This window comes from Cyanistes caeruleus, chromosome 16 (assembly GCF_971803275.1).
Source record: "Cyanistes caeruleus chromosome 16, bCyaCae1.hap1.1, whole genome shotgun sequence".
Taxonomy (NCBI): domain Eukaryota; kingdom Metazoa; phylum Chordata; class Aves; order Passeriformes; family Paridae; genus Cyanistes; species Cyanistes caeruleus.
Window position 1 is genome coordinate 12,270,438 of NC_141716.1, and position 22,049 is coordinate 12,292,486.

The window sequence follows — 22,049 nt, forward strand, 5'->3', positions numbered from 1 at the left end:
GGTGAAAGCTTTGATGGGTATTCAGGTGTTTTCCAGGGGTCTTTTACTTTGCACATCCTCCCATGGAGACTTCTGCAGTCCCCTGTGTTCACAGACTCATTGAATACCCTGAGCTGGACCCCCAGGATCCCCCAGCCCTGCCCAGACCCCCCAACAACCCCACCCTGGGCATCCCTGGCAGCGCTGTCCAAACGCTCCTGGAGCTCTGGCAGCCTCGGGGCCGTGCCCATTCCCTGGGGAGCCTGGGCAGTGCCAGCACCTCTGGGGAAGAACCTTTTCCTCACACACTGCACAGGGCATCCCAAGGGAGACTGATACAGGATCTTCTTTCCATGCTGCCTTCAGTGGAAGCATCCCTGTTTCCAGCCTTGCTGTTTCACTTCCCAGCCCAGTGGCAGCATCTCGTGCTGAGCAGCCACAAAGGCAGCTCCTGCTCCCTGTGTCCTGCTCCCCTGAGTTCCAACACCCCCTGGGCACTGGATGTGGACACAGCCATTCCTGGTCATCCAGCTGCACCCAGAGCAGTGGGAAGAGTGAACAGAATGGGCAAAGCATTTCATTTGTGTGATTAAAATAGCTCAATTCTTGGATATTTTGCTGGATAGGGATACATATATGTTAGCAGGATGGAGCAAATTTTGGATGGCCCTGGTGTGATGTTTAATGTGATGATGGTGCTGCTTGGTCAGTGCTCACAACGCTCCTGGAATGGGGAGGTGGGGGAAGTCAGGAGCAGCTTGCAAAGGGGATGGAAATCAGAAACCAAAGTTTGGAAACTTCATGGATTGCTAAAGCAATTTAGCTGGGAAGCAAGGCATTTGGAGAGGTTCCAGAAGAGGATCAAGGAGTGAGTGAGCTGGAGAGGAGGGTGGGGAAGGGGAGTGACTGAGGACTGGAAAGCCCCAGATTTGGAGCAGGGACAAAGGGATGAACCCAGGCTATGAGCTGGTGTGAGGGGAGGCACCAAAGCAGGCTCAGACACACACCAGCAGTTTGTGCAATGATCCAAGAGGCTCCTGGGGGACAAAGAGACCCCTGGGTCTGCTGCTTCTCTCTCCACACTGGGACATCTCCCCCTTCCCTCTCTCATCTCCTTGGCTCAGTAGCTGTAGCAGGAGCTTGTCTCAGACCACTCCCAGATGACTGCTAAGGTTCATCTCTTGGTTTTGCAGGCTACTGGAGAGAAAAGACCCTCAACAGACCTGGGCAAAAAGCCCAAAAGCCAAAAGAAGAAGAAGAAGAAGGACCCCAACGAGCCCCAGAAGCCTGTGTCAGCCTATGCCCTGTTTTTCAGAGACACACAAGCAGCCATCAAAGGGCAAAACCCCAACGCCACCTTCGGGGACGTGTCCAAAATCGTGGCGTCAATGTGGGACAGTCTGGGAGAAGAACAAAAGCAAGTGAGTTATTGGGCTATTTTATTTTTAGTTTTGTCTTTAAGCTGTTGAAATGTGTGTTCCCATGGTGTAGGGCATCACCCCAGGCATGTTCAGGGCATGGCCAGGGGCTTCCACAGGCTGACATGCAGGACCAGAGGCTGTTTTTAGGAGCAGTGCTGAAGTGCCCACTGTGCAAAATTGCTCTTGTTGCGTGGGGAAGAGCAAATTTTTATGACAACTAATTATTCTTGATAAGCTCATACTCTGCACAGCCATCAGTGGCCTTTCCCTGACGTGGGGTTTTACAGCTTGAGATGGGAGATGGGTTTGTATTTGCTTATTTGCTTACAAGGAGTGACAGCCAACCAGCTAAACACTATTAACTCTGTACTGCTGGCTTCAAATCCAACATTCAGGCTCTAAAAGCTTCAGAAGGAGATGTTTGAAGTGGCCTCACAGAGGAAACCTTGCTGCCCCAAAGCTGTCAGCCACTTTCTGTCTGCTTCACACAGAGAATTCCAGGTCCTGCTTTCCCTCTTTGGTTGCTGCTGAGTCAGTTACAAAAGCCTGTAATTGCTTGTTGCCTCTTGAGAGAACCCCAGGGAACACTTCCCGGAGCAAGGATGGTTTTTTATCAGGCAGAGTGAGATCTGACACGGTGTGTGATGTGTCCTGGACCCAAACAGGAGCACTGGGAGCACTTCTGGAGAAGCTGCAGCTGGGTGTCCATGGCCAGCACTGGAAGCTGCATCATCTGGGGAGAGATCAGCAGGGAGGGAAAAAGCCATTTAACTGGGGGTTATAGTGGGAAATATCCTTGATTTCCACCCCACACTGCGTCAGGAGTAAGAGCAGAGGATCTGCAGGGATGAAAGCCCTTTGGCTGCTCCCCTTTCTCCTCTCTGTGTGGATCACTGTAGGATCATGCAGGCAGAAATTCCTCACCTGAAGAGAGGAGGAAGGTCAGGAGGGTGACCCCAGCCCAGGGAAGGCGCAGGATAGGGGCTGGGTTTGTGCTGCTGGTTCAAGGTGTGGGAAGTTCTCTTCCCCCTGCTTGCACCCCCAGCATCTCAGTCTGCCCCTCCTTTACTCCCCCTGGTTACCAATATTGCCACACTGTGGGCACCGAGCGTGGCTCAGGGTGGCAGTGCTGCTGCTGACCCGGCACAGTGCAAACGCTCAGCTCTTAATTAACAGCAGGGATTAAACCAGCCCGTTTATCTTCCCTGCTAACTCTCCCTCCTCCTTCTCTTTCATGAGCTCGCAGCAGCCTCGCTGTCTCTTTACACACGCTTTCTAAGTGGCTCCATTTCTCCCCCTGTAATTGATTTAATTAAGTCATTTGTTCCTTGTCTGAATGCTTAAATATTAACTTCCTGGCTTTGTCTCCAGCTGGATACTTCACTCCCACCACAGTTACCTCCCTGCCCAGGACTCTGGCTGGAGGGACACAATTTCTCTTTGGCTCTGGGACCCTGTGGCTGGTTTGTGTGATGTGGCACGTTCACTCTGGCTGGAGGAGAGTTTATTTAGCCCCTGTTTGCTTTCCTCTACCAACATCCCTGATGAAGCTTTTTTTAGACTCATGAGGCAATGCAATGGAAAGGGAAAAAGGAAAAGAAAATTTTAAAATGCCTTTAATACGTGAAAACAAGTGCCTGGGCTGTCCTGTAGGTGTTTCCTGGCCAGGGCTGCAGGATATGGTGCACACATTCCCCTTGAAGGCAAGCAGGCATTCCCAGAGCTCTCCTGGCACATCTGGAGAGGAGATGTTGTCCTGGGCAAAACCCTGCCACAGCCTGGGAGTCCAGCCTGCCACATGGGTCTGTGGGTCAGCCCAGCAGCAGGCAGGACTGTGCTCTGGGAAGGGATGGAAAAGCTGCAGAAGGGAAGTGTTTCATCAGAGACAAAGAGTAAAGGACTAGAAGTAGTTTTGTGAGCAGTGGCTCCATGTGCTCACTGCAGAAAGCAGTGCAGAGAGCAGCCTGGGGAAAGCAACACAGCAGGCAAGCAAGAGCCAAATCTGAGTATTTTGGCTCAATTATGACCAAAGTTTTAGTTAGTGAACACTTCCCCTCTTCCAGGCTTAAAAAAGGGTGGATTTGAGGCAGTAGGATCTGCCCTGGAGCTGATCCCACATTTGGATCCCCAGAGGAGCAGACCCCAGCCCCACCATGTTATTAAGCAATTCTTTACATCACTGGAGTTTCAGAGAAGGTTTACAAACCTTATCCTGTGCCTTCCAGTGGGCCCAGGGTGTGCCCAGTCCTGGGGGTGTTTTGGGTCCCAGGGAAGCTGATCCATAAACCCAGGGCATTTCGTGATTCTCCTGACACGTTCCTGCTGTGCCTGCCCTGTGTCCATCCATCCCCCCAGCTCCATCCTGCACACAGGGGGTGCACAGAGGTGTGCCAGGGCCAGAGAGCTGAGGGAAACCCAGTGCTGGTGGCCAGTAGCCTTCCTGGCTGGGAAGGGTGGTCCTGTGCCCCCTCCAGAGCCACAGCCCCTCTCCACAGACACCTCCCCAAACATTTCTGCTGGCAGCAGTCACATGCCAGCCCTTTGCCAGGTAGCCCTGGCCAGCACACAGGGGGTTAATCCTCTGCCATTTGTGCTGCTAATGATTATATGCGCTGTAATATCAAAGCTGGAGCTATTTATTTGCCATTGAGCAGGTGCTGCTGCTCCCACAAAGCAAATTTGCTTTCTCCTCCTGATGAAACAAGGAAAATAAAGGTTGCTCACGTCCCATTTCAGATATGTTTTTTTTCCCCTGTGCACCAGCTGAAAGACAAACACAGAGAGGGAACCAGAATGCATATTATGCAAGAAACCATATAATCTAGCAGCATCTTTGATTTGGCTGCTGCTGTCACAGACATGCATTTCACAGAGAGGCTTTTTTCTCCCCCCTTTCTTTTGTTCTTACTGGTTTATCATTTGTGGCTTTGTCATTTTGTTCCTTCTTCTTCTTCTCTTCTCAGCTTCTTCACAATGAATCTTCATTTTCCCTCTGACACACTTGTATCTAAATTTCCTTATTTCCTGCCTTTTTTTATTTATATCTGTTGCCTGGTGATTTGATCATGCTGTGGAATACAGGATTAGCAATCTCCGTGTCCTTGGGTACTGCTCAAGGACACCTGTTCAGCAAAGCACCGTTTTCTTCCCCATTTTAACCCCTTCCAGTGTGCCTGTAGAATAGGAATAAATAACAATACCTTAAATATCCCCAGCGCTGCGTTAGCAGGACGTTGTAATCTTCATTCTTCAACAGCTGGCGTGGCCCTTCCTAAGGAGCTTACAAGGGAATCTGAAGAATGTGACTCGGGGAAAAAAAAAATGAAAATATTAATACATCCTCTTTGAACTTTGCAAATAGTTTAGCAGCTGTTCCTGTAGAGATAGCTGTGGCTTTGCTGCAGAGTGAAATGCTAATTCAGCCATTAGCATCCAATGGGGTACCTGTCAGAGGAACCCGCAGCTCCAGTCCCAGCTCCAGAATCCCGTGCCTCGGTGGGAGTTTTTACCATTAGCAGATCTCAAGCAGCATTCCCCAGCAAGATTTAAAGGGCTGCCTGATTTGACAGAAATTAGAAGAATCTGAGTGCAAGCTCTGCTAATTCCCTAGGAGGATTTTCCCCTGGCACGGGCAGCCCGGTCCCAGCCTGTGCCACCCACAGCCCCTCCTGTTTCCACAGGGCCACCACGGGTCAGATCTGCTCAAGAGCAGATGCCACCAACCCTGGTGACTGTCCTCCCTCAGGGGGATTTCCTGGGGGTGATAAACCTGGAATTTCTCCAGAGAAATCGCTGGTGGGATTCACTCTCCTCTGCCAATTTCTGTTCTTCCCTCTCTGAGCATCTCCCTGTTCCCTGCAGTATTTTGGTGAAGAGGAGGTTGGATTGGAGCCAAGAAATGATGGAGACCACAGAGATCAATGCCAAGGTGGCAGCTGCAGGAGTCTCTGGAAGCAGCTTCTTTTTGTCAGCAAGTCCAGGCACGAAGTCAAAGCCCTGGGCAGGTGTTTCCACAGGACCCCAGGGACTGGGAGCAGAGGAATCAAGGAGCTCCCAAGCAATCTGCTGGGTGATCCCCAGTCTAACCCAGAGCTTCCCATCTGAAACAAGCAGAGATTGGGCAACCCAGCTTTTTCAGTTGAGTTTTTGAGTCTGGCACACAAAGGTAGCAGAGATGAGATTTTGCTCTGCTTCACCAGGACCAGTTCAGTAATGCTGAGTGACTCCGTGGCCAAATACAAATGTGATTTTCCCACACAAATGCACAGCCTGGAGAACAACACAGCTCCAGGGATAAAGTCACACTCCAGGGGTGGTTTTACCCAGCAGAAGAATTGCCTTCTCAGCAGTAATAGATCACCCATTTAATCAGATCCATCTGCTCATTGAACCTGATCCATCAGTGGCTGACAGGACACTGCAGGTGTCTGCAGTGGGACAGAGGCACCGTGGGCCAGCTGTAAAGTTGTTTTATGGAAGAGCCAGCAGAGGGGAAAGATCCCATGGGAATAACCACTCTACAAAGTGCCCAGTTCCAGCTTTGTACCGAGCTGTCAGCACCAGAGCCACAACAAAAAGCAGTTTCCTCCTGCAGCCCCAAAGCCCTGGCAGCGAGGGGCTGGAAGGGTCCAAGCAGTTGCCCTGGCCTGGAAGGAGGTTTCAGCATCTTCTGGGCATCAAGGAAAGCCATGCACCAGGGAGGGATCAAAGCACTAACCCCAGCCAAGGCTTCAAGAAAAGTCTGGTGGAGGGCAGGGTAATGATGGGGAGAATATGAAGGGTCAAATCTGCTACTGCCAGCAGCTCCACAAGTGCTACTTTTCTTCTTGAAGAGCAGGATCTGAGGTTTGGAAGGTGAATGGTGTGTGGTTTTCATTGGAAGTTAGGGTTTGGATTTGTGACCCTCCTGTTCCCTTTGGAATCTTCAGTGGAGTGTCCTGGGAATACACTTGTACTCTCACATGGAGCAAGGGATGACTTCCACCCCATGAAGTCGAGGCAGTGGAGAGCAGGAATCTCTCAAGATGCTTTAACCAATGGCAATTCCTGCTTCATTACAGGCTCTTCCATTCATTCTCCAAAGGAATTGCTTCACAGCACTGTGTCTCCACCAGGATAAAGCAGGAACCCCCCTGAAACCATGCAAATACTTCCCACAGCCAGGGCCTTCCCTGTAGGTATCCTCAGGGATGTCGACCTCCAGACTTACAGTCCAGACCACAGGTTTTATTCTGGAAGTGTAGCTTGGGTTAGTTGGTTTTAGTGGTGGGAGGGAGAGAATAATTCCTGTCCAAGAAGGGGAGACAGAGGGGATGCAAGGAGGAAAGGAGGAGCTGAGAAGGAATGAGGATAAGCTGTCCATGTTGTGGTGAGGATGTGTGGAGAGAAGGGTGAATGTGGCAGGGACGACGTGCTTTGAGTCATCTCGTGAATAAGCCATAAGTTATGGTGATCTCAAGGCATATCTTGTAGGAAAGTGTATAATAGCTACAAGAAAAACCCTGCAGATTTACAAGCAGAATAAAAACCAAATTTACACATTTGAGAGAAGAAAAAAAACAGTCATGGAATCATAGAAAGGAGGGCAAGGAAGGACTTAAGAGGTCAACCAGACCATACTGATGCCTGAAGTCAGGATCATCTCTACTTAAGCCATTCCTGATGGATATGTTCCTAATCTGTTTTTAAGCCCTCAGTGGTGGAGATTACACATTTCCCCAGGCAATGTCTTCCTGTGCTTAATTATCCTTACTGCTCCCAAGGCTTCCCAGTGCTTACCCAACATTTCCCTTGGTGCAATTTAAGCCTATTTTGCCTCTTTTCCTACATGTAGAGGATCACTCCATGCCTCCTTTGCTACATTGTGGTGGCTCCTCTTGGTCTTCCCTCCCAGCTTTCCTCCTGGAGACTTTTCCTGAACTTCCTATCTCTCTTCTCCTGATGTTCTACCTCTTTTTTTAAGCAAAACATCCCAAACTCCACCTGGGATTGCAGCAGAGACCTTTCCACTTGGGGTCAGTGCACCCCTTGATTTTTTGGGGGGAGAGTTTGAGTTCTTCCCGTCGTTCCCCAGGCTTGGGAAGCGGGGTTGCTGCTGGAGCAGGAGGGCTGGGATGCAGAGCTTACGGATAACAGCTCCGGCTGTCACTCAGTGCCTGCGCGACACGGAGCCGCTCGTGGGCGTCAGCGGGGTTTGCAATAATTGTCTTCCCTAATTAACTTGTTATCAAACAAGAACATTTCATTACAGTACAATTACTGGCTGCTTTGCTGAGACACAGAGGTGTCAGGATTATGATCCCAACATATGCTTCTCACAGCTCTGATTTTTATTTTTTTTTTGTTTTCATAATCACTAACCATTTTTATTTCCTCCCCACCCCCCCCAACCCACCCACTTACTTAATGACTAATGAATCCTCCTGCTAATGAATAAGGAAAATAAATCAGTGGGCATGGCAGGTTAAGAAGAAAAACATGCAAAATGTTTTGAGGATCCTTAAATCTGATAAATTACTTCAAAATTAAAATCCCTGGGAGAAAATGGGATTTAATTAGAAAGTAACGTGGTTTCGTCAACGTTTAAAGTAAAATTTTAAAGGTTGCAGGTGCTGCACTAGAGCTGCCTTTACACAGAGGATTTGTGAGGAGATTTGTTCAGATCCCAGGTCAGCGTGGTGATTCCCTGGGGACAGCCAGCTCAGTGTCCTTGATGGAGCCCTGAGTGGGTGCAGGGCAGGACTGCAAAATTCCCCACAGGAAACCCTTAGGGATGGTTCTTTACAATGAGAGTGGTGGCACAGGGTGCCCAGAGCAGCTGGGGCTGTCCCTGTGTCCCTGGCAGTGCCCAAGGCCAGGCTGGATGGGGCTTGGAGCAGCCTGGGACAGTGGAAGGTGTCCCTGCCATGGCAGGGGTGGATCAAAATGGTCCCTTCAACGCAAACCATTCTGGAATTCTATCATTAAAACCCAGATAATCTACTGGGAATCTTCCAGGACTTCCAGATCACCAGAGAGCTCAATCCCCAGCTCCCCCCATTGCCCTTCTTGGCAGCCCTGCTGGTGGCCAGGCTGGAGCCAGGGCTGGCCCAGTGAGCACAGAGGCTCCTGCCTGGAGCAGTCCCCACTCCCTGCAGCAGAATGAGCCACTGGCTGCCCCTGCCCAGTCCTGCTGCACCAGAGCCCAGCCAGCAGCACATCCCAGGGACATCCACGTGCTCTAAAAGACACAAGCACAGAAGAAGAGTGGCAAAAAAAAAAGGGTTTAGCAGAAAAAGTGAGTGATGGGGATGAAGATAGACACAGACTTTATTGGTTATTTATTTATTTGCATTTAGGTTTAGGAAGTCTCATTTACCTGTCCTCTCACTGTCCAGAAATTGCAGGTTTTTCTCCAGGCAAGTCTTGCTAATAATTAAATTTGTCACTGCATAGCTCTGAATACTTTGTTTTCCCATCCTGGGGAAAAAAAAAAAAAAAAAGGTGAAACCATTCTTGTATTTTGCTGTTACAGAGGAAAAATAATGAAATATGTTCTCCACAGATCAGGATCCAGCTGTGGTCAGTCTTAAACACTGGCCTGAGATACAGGAATTCCTATTTCATTGCTGTGAGAGCATCAGGTACCACATTTAAGAGCATCCACCAGCTCTGCTGCTGAGCACAATAAATTCTGTGATGGGCACAAACCTGCTCCAGTGGAAGATGTCCCTGCCCATGGCAGGGGGATGGAACTGGATGAGCTTTAAGGTCCCTTCCAACCCAAACCACTCTTTGATTCTATAATAAAAGATGTGGAGATTGTAGTGAAAGGTAATAGCTTTTATTAAGGGAACTGATACAGTTTGAAGAAATAGTTACTTTTCACAGGAAAACTCTTCTTCAGGCTGACATTTTGAAAAGTAATTTTGTTCTGAATGGAGCAAATGTAATATTTTCTGAATACCATAAAGCCAAAGACAAACGTAGGGAAATGCTCCTTTTCAGAAAATTGCCGTCTGAGACCTCCAGTGTGTCGAGTCAAAACGTTTCATTACAGGACCTGCTGTGATTTAGCAATGAAAATAAGGCTTTCAATCCATTTTTATTAGAATTTATCTGTACTGATTTTAAACTCACATTCATTTCAACTGCTGGAAGGTTACTCTCCCTTCGGAGGTCAGTGTTGGGAGGGAGTCTGCCATGGCCATGGAAATCTGTGGGGGAATGAGCTCAATCATAGAACTGTGGGATTGTTTGGGTTGGAAAAGACTTTTAGGGTCATCCTGTCCCACTGCCAGCCCAGCAGGGCCATGGCCACCACGTCCCCAAGTGACACTTCCATAGGTCTTTTAAACACCTCCAGGAATGGTGGCTCCACCACTTCCCTGGGCAACCTGGGCAACCTTTTCCATGAAGAAATTTTTCCCAATATCCAACCAAAATCATCCTGGACAGAGAATGTGCTCACAAGGCTTCAGTGTTTCAATTCCTGAAAGCTGTTGTCGATTTTAAAGCTGAATTAAATGCATGCAAATCTGTTCTAATTGAAATCAACTCTGAATGCATCACTTGAGGAAGGCTTTGGGTTTCCAGTGGAGAAGAAGGCTGGTGGGTATTTTTCCTGGGAGTTTCTGCCTTTATCCTGAAATTTTTATTCCATATTAAAATACTCCTCTCCCTTACTCAGTTTAACATGTGTAACCCTGCAGGGGCTCGCTGCTGGGGACAGGCTGGATCACACCATTATTTATTGAAGGTCTTCACCTCCATGTGGAGCACCAGGATACAGGCTGGAAGGGGACCAGCACTGACACGATCAAAAGGCATCTCTCATGATGAAGAAAGATGGAAAAATAAACCATAATTCACCTTGCAAAGCTTCTTTTCTTATTATTCTTAGGGAAGCAAACTCTCCTGGTACTTGCTGCTTCCCTGCAAGCTCCAGCTCACCAAGTCATAAGATGAGGCAAAACGCTTTTATAAGATGAGAAAGCAGTTCCCAGACTGCAGGGAAGAGCTGGAGTTTTGAGCTCTGAAGAATTAATATTGGGAAATCCAAGAAAACAAATGGATAGTTTAGGAATTCTGACTGTCTCATATGTTTTTAAGCTGGTCATCATCACAGAATCAGAATGGATTGAGTTGGAAGGGGCTTTAAAGATAGTACTGTCATTTCAGGATTTTGGGTTTTGTCTTGCTCTTCCAAGAGCCTGGATCACTCTTTGCTTCCTGTAGGGAAAGGATTTCACTGTGTTCACCCTATAAAATCAGATTGTGTCTCTTATAAAAACCTGTCTAAACACACAGACCACTCTGACCAGAGACACCTCCAAAATTCCCAGCGTGGTCCAATTCAGAGGCTTCGTTTTCTTGGTTTGGCACAAATTCCTCTGCAGCAGAATTGAGTTTTCCATGCACACAGCCCCAGAGCCCAGCAGCCCCCTGTTCCCTCTATTAATGATTATCCATTCCTTGGTCCTTTCAGGCATACAAGAGGAAAACAGAAGCTGCCAAGAAGGAGTACCTGAAAGCCCTGGCTGCCTACCGGGCCAGCCTCGTCTCCAAGGTACAGCCATGCTCATGGAAGGGTTACAACTCACAGGAGCCTTCAGGGAGGAGAAAATGTATCAGAAATGCTGGATAATTGTGATATCAGAACTGATACCAGCACTAGGGCCTTCCCAAGGGGCTGAAAGAGGGGCTCTGCAGCACAGTAAGGGCAGGAGCTGGGCTGTCACCTGCCTGTAGCACCCTGCAATGGGACCACACTGGGTGGCTTCAGCAGCAGGGGAGGTTCCATCAGTGTCCCTGGGTGGGGTGAAGGGGTCCCTGCTGCCTGTCCCCACTGCTCCTTGCCTGCTTTTGGGGTGTGAGTGCAGCAAAGGGGTCAGGAGGACAAGGTGACACCAGGGACTGGCCCAGGGGAAGGTGACACCCAGTACTCTGGTACCAGCGTCCTGCTGCACCCTGCTCCTTGCACTTGGGCTGTCCCACCCGCTCAGGACCCAGATGTTGCTTCTCCTGTGCATGCTCAGCCTAGACCAGAGTTTTAGGGAGTTTTAGGGAGTTCTTAAGAAGTTTTATGGAGTAAAACCCCCATCACTGTGGGCTGATGAGGTGTGAGCACGTTTATAGACCCATTTGTACTCAGCTGGAAGCAGGAGGGGTTTGTCACCCGCCCAAAGCCATGAGCAGTTTGCACTGGTTCGTTCCCCCTGCTGCTCCAGGCTCTGCCAAAGGCACAGTTGGGTCACTGGGCTTTAGGTTCCCAGGTATGGGTGCTGCAGCCAGCCTGTGGCCACCCCGCTGCTGCAGGGCTGGGGGCTGGCAGGTGGGAGAGGAGCAGCATCCATGGGGAGCTCATCTGCACAGATATCTCAGGATGTGATGTTTCCTCTTGCCTGCCTCACCGCCTTCCATTCTGTTTCCCCACAGAGCTCTGCCGACCAGGGGGAGACGAAAAGCACCCAGAGCAACCCCCCTTCCAAGATGATCCCCCCCAAGCAGCCCATGTACCCGATGCCTCCTCAGGCTTCCTCTCCCTACCCCGGCCTGGGCTCCTTCTTGTCCCCGTCGGACCTGCAGAGCTACCGCGGCCACCCGCACGCGGGGCTGTCCCGCAGCCTGCCCTCCAAGCCCCTGCTGCCCAGCATCAGTGCCTCCCCCCCGCCCTCCTTCCAGATCAGCCCCCCGCTCCACCAGCAGCTGTCCTTGCACCACCCGCAGAGCTCGCTCCTGCCGCAGCCCCTCAGCATGCAGCAGGTCCCCCAGCAGCCCCTCCTGTCCCCCCCCATGGCACTACAGGTACAGCCCCCCATGAACGCCTCGCCTCCCGGACAGCAGGTGCGTCCTCCCGGGGCTCTGCGCTCCTTGGGTGCTGCTGGGTCCCCGAGGGAAGGGAATGGAGCTGGGGATGGGCTGAGGGAGCTGGAAAGGGGCTCAGCCTGGAGCAAAGGAGGCTCAGGGGGCCCTTCTGGCTCTGCACAATCCCTGCCAGGAGGGGACAGCCGGGGGGTCGGGCTCTGCTGCCAGAGATTGTCACTGTCGGACACAAAATGATTCACACGGACACAGCTCGAAGAGAGATGAAAGAAGAAGAAGGAAGTTTATTTGTTCTTTCAGTATTTATAAGTTTTTGACCACAACCAGGGATTGGATAGCCAGGTTAACACCTTTCCATCCACACTGGCCATGAGAGACGTCCATCAAAAGGCAAATCTTTAATGGAATGTATAAACACCTGTGTTTATAGTTACTTTCCTGGGAAAGGGGCTGGAAATTATGATAACAATATGGAAAGGCCTGATTCTCAGGGCGACAAGGGATGGGACAAGAAATGGCCTCAAGTTGTGCCAGAGAACTTTTAGATTGAAAATTTAGGAGAATGTATTTATTGAAAGGGTGGTCAGGCAGTGGAAGAGCTGCCCAGAGAAGTGGTGGAGTCACCATTCATGGAGTCACCATGTGGCACTTGGGGACAGGGTTTAGTGGTGGGCTTGGCAGTGCTGGGTTCACGGCTGCACTCGATGATCTTGGAGGTCTTCTCCAACCTAAATTATCCTGACTTCTCCAGCACAGGATTGGGATTTAGCTCTGCACAGGGAAAGTGGCTTCTGTAATTTGGTGATAACATCATAGGGGATCCTCACAATCCTCATTGGCATAGGGGCTGTTGATGAGGGCAGCATTTTGTGAAATTTCATTCCATGTAGTTGGTGAATAAAATATAAAAAATATAAAATACAAATATTTGATATAAAGAAAATAAATATATTATATAAATATAAAAATTTTAAAATATCCCCATTGGGGATATTTTGAAAAAAATCATGTTCTGGTTTACATACATTGCCTAATGTATATAAATTTAAATAAACCAATCAGCTTTCAGCTAAAGCAGCCCCTCAGTGTCCTTGCTGCATTGCCAGTGGTGGCAGCTCACAGGGTCAGTGTTGTTTGTGTGGCTGTCCCTTGTCCCTGAACCCTGGGGTGGGGAACTCAGCACTGCACAGGAGCTGAGCTGCACTGGACACTAACTTTTGTGGCCAGACTGCAGAAAACACAAAAGATTTTGTGGCTGTGCACCCTCCACAGCCATTCCCACCCCTGAGGAGGGAGGTCCTGACAAAAAGAGCAGGGAAAAGGGGTGTAAAATGTGCTTCTGCATTGACACCATGGGCTGGGTGAGCTTGGACCCCCCTCTGGCCCTGAGGCTCCTCCTGTGCCCTGAACTGACAGGTTTTGGGGACAATGCCTGTAAAGGTGGTTATGCACTATTATTAAATCTGCATTTCTCCTGCTTTGTATGCTCCTGTAACCCTCCTTTTCCTCTCCACCCCGCAGGACTTCTCCCATATTCCATCTGAGTTTCAGAACAGTGTTGGACCCCGTTCGCCTGGTGCATCAAACCCTCCAGGAAGCACTGAGTGGGACAACGACTACCCCAGCAGGGAGTGTGGGGTCAACCACTGCAGGCCAGTAGACAAAACAGCTCATTGCTAGTGCACATCTGTGCTGGGACAGTGACCAGCAGCTCAGTGTCTGCCCTAAAATGTATGGCCAGGTGTGCTCAGGGGCACTCAAGGCTCTGTCATCTCTGTAGGCTCACTGAAATGATGCTATGGAAGAAGGTGGCTTAAAAATCATCTATAAATTCTTCACTGGACATGAAAAGATTTTATTTTTATTTTTATTTTTATTTTTATTTTTATTTTTATTTTTATTTTTATTTTTATTTTTATTTTTATTTTTATTTTTATTTTTATTTTTATTTTTAATTTCCATTCCGTGGAAGGGTTAGACACATTTCTTTCTGGAGCAGTCCCCCCCAGCAGAGTTCCTGGAGGTTTGATAGCGGCCATGTCCATAAGGCCAGGCCTCAGTGTGTCCTTCCAGTACTTAAAGAGTCTTATTAAAAAGTTGGAGAACAGCTAATTGCAAAGTCAGACAGTGATAGGACAAGGGGGAATGACTTTAAACTGAAAGAGAAGAAATTTAGATTATATGTGAGGAAGAAATTCTTCCCAGTGAGGGTGATGAGGCCCTGGCACAGGGTGCCCAGAACAGCTGGGCAGGATCCCTGGAAGTGCCCAAGGCCAGGTTGGACGGGGCTTGGAACACCCTGGGACAGTGGGAGGTGTCCCTGCCATGGCAGGGGGTGAATTGAGATGGGCTTTAAGTTCCCTTCCAACCCAGACAATTCTGTGATAAGCAATGTTCTTCTCTTCCTAAAGCAATTGCTCTTATCACTGAGGCCACAGCCTCCCCTAATTGTGTCTACCAGCAGAACCCTGAGCACTCCTGGGCTTAGTGTCCAAATCCTCCATCCTCCCAAGAGGCACACAATGCTCCATCCCCCTGCACCCTGCAGGAAGGCCCCACTGACATCTGCACTGATCTTCCCCTTGTGCCCTACAAGCTCTGGCATGAATGTGCCAGCATGAAGGTCCCTTTAATGCTGCTTGAAGTCCCCAGTTGTCGTTCCAATTGGGAACGGCTAGAAAGAACTACATAAACTCTCAAGGGAGTTTCAACAGGAGAATTCTCTGGTTTATTACTTCAGGCCTGTCTTATAGACAGATACGTGGAAAGTACAGAAAGGAAACTCTTATTGGTTAACAAAGTGCTACATCACCATCATTGGTCAGGGGCACAACACCCCCCTGACTTTCTCCTGCAAGGAAAACAAGAGGACAGACAAACAACACCTGCAAGGCTGTTTAGTGTCCCTGAGAATTGTTTTAATTCCTTCTCATATTTTTCCCAGGCTACTTTCTCAGGCAGCCTGAGGAGCTATGCGGCCTGCAATTTGTACAGGCACTGTGGTTCAGATTTAGCATCCATACCCAGTAAATGAAAACATCAGAGTAATCTTAAAGCTGGGGAACAGGGAGTGTGTGGAAGCCATTTCCAACCTGTGCCTAACCTCAGCTCTCAGAGTCTGGGGACTTTGTTGTGCTCTGTAGAACATTCCCGGGGTTCTGTGGGAGCAGGTTGGGAAGGAGGCTGGATATGGTGGGAGTATTGATTTCCTTCAAGTGCTGGAACATGGTGCTTTCACCAGAAATAATAACCAGCTCCCAGTCTTTTCAGAGCACAGCTCCTGTCTGTGCCAGCAGAGCACTTACAGCTGCTGGGCTGGGCACAGGCTGTACAGACATTTATTTCTCCCAGGGAAATAAATAACTGCCTGATCCATTAGAATATCCCTGCTGCCTGCCTGCCCGATGGGGCTCAGGGACATGGATAGGTCTGACCTTTGCATGCTCCTTCCTGAAGTCTCTGCAGGCAGCCTGAAAGAAGGAACATGATCGAGATCTGATTGTAAACATCGCTTCACATGTGGTGGGCAAAATGCTAAAGGTGCTGGGCAGATCCCAGGAATGAGCTCCCCTGGAAATAAGCATCACTTCTTAAGGGATCAGCTGGGAAATCATTTGATTCCCTCTGCAAATCCCACTGCCTGGATCCCATGCAGAAAGCCCAGGGCTCTCCAGAAACAAGTGAAAGGTGTTTTTCACCTTTCACCACTCCCATAGCAGTGGGGCCTGAGCTCTGTGTTGCTAAAACAAGCTTTGTGACATCTGGCTGGAGTGTCACACTGGAAGCAGAGGGCCCATGCAATTCATGATCAAAGCTCATGCATTTCATGCCTTTGTCACAGCAGAAATATCAAATTTCATGGGTTTATCGCAGCTTCCTGGAAAAAAAACCCCAGCATTCTAAAACCAGACAGATTATGCAGAGACTTCCAGATAATTATTGGAGTAGATTATAGCAAGGAACTCAGATGGATAGAGATCAGTCCTGCAGAAAGTGCTTAGTGCACTGAAAAATATCGTAGTGTCTGCTGAGGAAGGAGCCATCTCCTGTGACTAAAGGCAGCCAGTGCCCAAAGCTGGATTGTTCTCATTTATTGTAAAGCCCAGTGTGCCAGCAGTGCCCTCTCCTCCTGCCCTGGGATCTGCAGCCTCAGTGTCCCTCTGCAGCACCCGGAGCATCCCCAGACATCTGCAGCTCCCTGTGTCTCAAGGCTGCTCACAAGCCAAGAAAGGAGATGATGATGAAGGATCTCCTCATCCAGGGCAAGGAATGATGGGACAAGGGGCAGAGGGCAGGGATGGACAGGATATTGGGCAGGAATTGTTCCCTGTGAGGGTGATGAGGCCCTGGCACAGGGTGCCCAGAGCAGCTGGGGCTGCCCCTGGATCCCTGGCAGTGCCCAAGTCCAGGCTGGACAGGGCTTGGAGCAGCCTGGGATAGTGGAAGGTGCCCATGGGAACAAGATGAGCTTTAAGGTCCCTTCCCACTCCAGGACTCCATGATCTTCCTGACTCTTCTCCTTTCTCCAGTTCTACCAATTCCCAAGTGACATTCAGAGTTGCTATTGGGCTCCTCCACGGCACCTTTTCATTAGCTGGGTGGGACCAACCATCAACAGATCTTGGGCACAGCAGTGATAAAGGGATGTCTCCATGGCTTTGGTTCATCAGTGCTGCCCTAGGCACATTGGGAAGTCTCTGGATCATGTAATGGCCCATTTCAACCTCACAAGTTCATTTGGCTTGATTGCAATTAAAGCAGCACTGTGAGGAGTCAAATCTGGCTGGAAAGAGAAGGGATTATTCCTTGATGGGAAGTGACTCAGCTGTAGAGTCCCAGATTCCAGGAAGAGAGGATTGTCCCAACCTCCCCAGCACACAGACGGTCCTGTTGGGTTATGAATTTTATTTCATGTCTAACCTTGATATTTCTTTAGCTTCCAACATCTGTTGGCACTGGGTTAGCTGGGGTAAAACCTCCCAAGCCTCGTTTTCTTTTGTGTTTGTCATCCAGATAACTTCTGAAAAACTGACAAGGTTGTCTTTCTCTCTGTCCTTCTCTATCTAATGAGGGAACTGCTGTAGGGATTTTTGTTTCTCAGCCTATCCTTGCTAGTTAAAATGCCATCAAATGACACTTCTTCCCTCATGCCCTGCAAATTCTGGGATCCTGTGAGCAGACACTCCTTAATTCATAACTCAGCCATGCTGGAGAGAGAGTTTTAAATGTTTCTTACCTCCTGCTCTCCCTATTCTTAATGACTTTTTGTGTACTGACTTCCATCCAATTTTCCTGGCTCTTTCTGGGCTGGAGCCCAAGCTGTCCTAGATTGTGAGCAAAGACATGGGGAGCATTTCTCAGCTCCTGCTTGGTGTTTGACTATCACTTCCCACAAGCGACTGCAGCACACAATTTCAATGCTTTTTTGCCACCACATGACAAACTCCTTTCCTTGTCCCCTGTCTCCCTCACCTGACAGCCTGGTTCTGGCACTTGCTCTTTCCCTGGCACAGAATTCCTCTGTTTCACAGTGACTTTCTCCAAGGGAGCTGCCTCACCTCCACCAGAGGTGCAGCTTGGTTTGCAATCACATGCAAATCTTTCTTAATCCTTAATTCAGTCTTCACTCCTACCTTGTTTGTTCTGCCTTGCTTTCTGATTACAACTCTCTCCACACCTTCTTCAGGGGTTGTGTCCTTTCCATCCTAAAGCATCCTGTGATTTACCTTTGTCCCCTCACACTCAGGTATTTTTGGGATAATGCTGAGCTGGATTTCTATGTCCCTCCTCTCGTTTGCAAGGCACAGATTAGGTTCTTTTTGGAACCTCTAGCAACTTTTCCCCCCTCTTCCCACTCTCCTTTAGGCTGAAAGATGGGACAGTGTCCATTATACCTTGTCCAGGCACAAAAAAACATGCAGAGCCACTAGATCCAGACACGTATAACCTCCCTAATTCCTTCCAAAATGAAATCCTTCCCTCTCCAAAGGCGAGAATTTTCCAAATCAGGAGCTAAATGAGCAAACACTATAAAAAGGCAAAGATAACCCATCACAACTGCACTTAGTTTGGATTCAATTATTTATGGTAATACTTTGTAATGAACTGGGAAATGTTCTGTAGAGTGTTGTGTAAAATTAATGAAGTTTTAGGACTGGAATACCTCTCTGCTGCTCAGTGGCATTAAATCTTTTTTTGAGTGCAGGAGGGAAGACTCTGCATTTTAAATGCAGATTATAAAATGTGGAGATCAGCAGAGGGTGGGCTCTTGCCTCTGTCAGAAGACAGCTCTATCAACAGCAGCCCTGCTCTGAAAAAAACAAAGTGTTTGTCACTCACAAACACACCCACACCAGAACCACCCAACACTTTTAAAGGTCTTCACCACTTTTTAAGGATGTCTTTATGGTGCTGTTGATGTTTCCATCGTGTATGTGGAGGTGCTAAACCCCTTTGAAAATCCTGGATCTCAGAGCAAAACCTTCCCAGATTATCAGCCAGGGGAAAGGGACTTCAGCCACTTCCCTCCCTTCTATGTCCTAAAATAAAGAGTGTCTGGGCTCCCTCTTTGGGCTCTCCTTATGTAGTGTCAGAATGAGCACATTTGATCCAAAATTAACTCTCTAAACCTCCATGGCTCAGCCTCAGGTGTGGTGAATCAGGCTGATCCCAGGCAGAGCATTCCAAGATCCTGCTGTGGGATCTGCAGGGACCCCCAGAGCTGGCCCTGCCCTGCAGCCCCACCAAGAGCAGCGACTCAGCCAGAGGGAGAAACTGATGTTTTAGCCCTTACAGCTGAAATTCAGGAAGAAATAAAATTTCACCCAGCTCTTACTCTTAGGGGGCCTTCTCACTGTCTACAGCTACAGCCTGAAATTTAGGGTTAGAGTTAGGGTTAACCCCTGGGGGTGAGGGTTAGGTCAGGGCTGCCCCATAAGAGAGGGTGTAGCCTGGTGGGGGTTGGACTCTTCTCCCAGGTAACAAGGACAAGATGAAACAGCCTCAGATTGCACCAAGGGAGGCTTAGATTGGGTATTTGGAAAAAAATTCTGCAGGGATGGAGTGGTGAAGCATTGGAAGAGCTGCCCAGGGCAGTGGTGGAGATAAGAGCTGCATGGATGTGACACTTGGGGACATGGTTTGGCAGTGCTGGGAGAATGGCTGGACTTGATCTTAGAGGGGTTTTCCAACCCAAATGATCCTGCTGTGGTCCCTCTGTGTGCAGCCTCACCCTGTGTTTTGTGCTCTTGATGCCTTTTTCAACCTGTAAATGAAACTACACACACTTTGGAGATAATATTAGTACAGGAGGTAATATGAAAGCTGATCTTTATTGGAGGCCTTCAGGGGCAGTTACAGGAAAATGTCCACAAAAGCTCAGCCCCCACAGGGGTGCAGACAGTTTTATACATTTGGTAAATTAGCTTAATTCTTAATTGACAAACAGCACCAATTAGGAGCACAAGTGGTGCAATTCCCCACCCTGGGTCAATCCCCTTCTAAGTCTCCCCCCCTCACATGGGACTGGTGCTTTGTTGATGAAAATGTGTCTGAAGAGCTGTTTTTTCACCTTGGTTCCAGGGAGAACCAAGATAGGACAGGGGCTTTGGAAGATGTTCTGTCTTTCTGCCTTAGGAAAGGGCATGGAAAAGCACTGGGAAAGCTAGTCACTAATACAATAAGTTACAAACATATGTGTAAAGAATACAGAGAACACATTGGTGCCTTGGAGTGGATACCTAGAACAAAGGCTAGGCAGAGTTAAGAGAATAAAGTTGGTGTTTATTAAAGACTTTCAGTAGCTACACCTTGGGCAGTGCAAGAGCCTGGCAGAGGCTACACCCAAGATGGACAGCGGTCACCAGTCTTTCACCAGATCTAGGTTTGGTCTAATTGTATATCAGGGGTTAATTGTCCAATTACAGCTTCAGGTAATGAAGTCACATTCCCCCAGTTTGCTCCCCCCCATTCCCTTTTGTTTATCCTTTTTGGGGCTGAGGGTGAGATGATGACCTTGGTTCCCATCTGCAAAAGGATTGTTTTGTCTGACCAAACTGTGAAGAGAGCTTACTAACACTCTGTACACTAATGCAGAGCAGGATCTGGAAAACATAAAAGCTAAAAAGGCATCGATATGAAAGAAAATTTAAAAAAAAGGTAGAAACCATAAGGGCATCACCCTAAAAGCACAAACCGTGTTCCCAGCCCCTTCCCTGCTGTCTCACGCCATGCCTCTGCTTTCTCTTACAGCATGCTGCCAAGGGACAAGGCACTCTACCTCACCTAAGGCTGTGCACCCCTTTGGGAGGAGGCTCAGATGAAGGACACTTGAGAGGGTCAATCCTGCAGCCCAGGCGGGAGGCACGAGCGGCTTGGACGGGCGGGACATCTGCCACCGCACCTCAGCGCTGGCTTCGTTTCCAGGCTCTAAGAGCAGTTTTCTCCTTTTTATTTTTTCAACTCTAAAAATAATTCAAAGTCTACTTTCCGTGGAAACCCCCACCCCCTCCAAAAAAAAACAAAAAAACAAAAAAACAAACAACCAAACAAAGCCACCTCGTAAATCGCAAAGAACAAAAAAAATAAAGAGAGAAAATTCAAATAAAAATTAAAAAATAAGTGCAAAACCAACAAAAAAAAATAATTAAGTTAAACTAAGGACACCGTTTTTCTGCTTGCCATCAGCTTAGCTACAGACTATTTTCCTAGTGAACTGCTTTTAGACGCAGCATAAACCCAGGTCTGGTGTCCTGCAGCATTAGGCCAGCTCAGTAGGAGGATGCACTCTTTTGACTTGCTAACAGCACTAAACTTTGTGCAAGAAAAATGTGAAGTTTGTGTGAATATTGTACATGCAAAGGCCTTGGATGGTCTGGCAAAAAAAAAAAAATTACAAAAATAAATAAAAACTATTGATAGGTAGGTGGGGGAGAGAGCAGAAGGCAAACTACGAGAGGACACAAATGTGAAAGAGATCATGAAAATATAATTTGTTGGATAGTTGTAAGTAGTTTACTAAGTGTTTTAGAGCTGTGCTAAAGACATCTTTAAGATTTTTTTGTGAAAGAAATTAGTAGTTTACTTTATAGTAAAAGCATTTTATATTAATTGTAGCACATTTTTTAGTTATACATAGAAGGGAGATGTGTATAAAAAAACCAACAAAAAAAAGCCTGCCAAACTTGTTTCTATTATTTGTACAGCAAGAAATGGACAATTTATATCCATGTTGTATGGCATTATTATTTTTTTCCGGCCATATGTCCATCTATTTAAAAAAATTGCTGACAATGATTTTTGTCTATTTATGAAAAATTAGAGAGCATAATTACAGTTTCTCATCAGGTGCATTTTTGGGGTTTCTTTTTTTATTTTTTATTTTGTTTTGAGGGCGCTGCTGTGGCAGCACCTGGCACATTCGGTTCACAATGCTTATCTTACCTTTCTTTATAATAAAACGTATGAAAAGTAGAGCTGAAGCAGTGTCTCCTTATTCTGGGGGACACCCTGGAAGTGGCCTCTGCCTTGTCCTCCTCAGCTTTCCAACCCTCTCTCCTCTCCCATCACATTCTCACCTGCCCCATCCTCTTCTCACTTTGCAATATCAACATAATTCATTTCATAATAAATATGCAATGGTTAAAATAAGGGGAAATGGAATATTCTGAAAATCTTCCTTGATTTCTCACGGAGAGGAGACAGGATTTCCTCCAGGGACAGCTTAATTCTTGTGTGTGTGGCAGGTAAGTGGCCTTGAGACTGGAATGGCAGGGAGGAGGTTTCCAGCCCTGGGAGGTCTGGAAGGGATCATCACTGGGGGTTTTGGTGCCACCATGGTTTGTCCCC

The 22,049-nt window shown here is 48.1% G+C and overlaps 1 protein-coding gene across 1 annotated transcript in view; it reads left to right on the forward strand.

Annotated features, from left to right (window-relative positions):
- TOX2 (TOX high mobility group box family member 2) overlaps positions 1-21,674 on the forward strand; it is a 149,713-nt gene extending 128,039 nt beyond the window's left edge. The window contains exons 5-9 of the mRNA XM_086852573.1: positions 1,173-1,400; positions 10,867-10,947; positions 11,817-12,224; positions 13,725-13,855; positions 20,454-21,674. Coding sequence (XP_086708699.1) covers positions 1,173-1,400; positions 10,867-10,947; positions 11,817-12,224; positions 13,725-13,855; positions 20,454-20,490 — 885 coding nt within the window. The 3' untranslated portion in view covers positions 20,491-21,674. The remainder of the gene's footprint in view (positions 1-1,172; positions 1,401-10,866; positions 10,948-11,816; positions 12,225-13,724; positions 13,856-20,453) is intronic.
- The last annotated feature ends 375 nt before the right edge of the window (positions 21,675-22,049 follow it).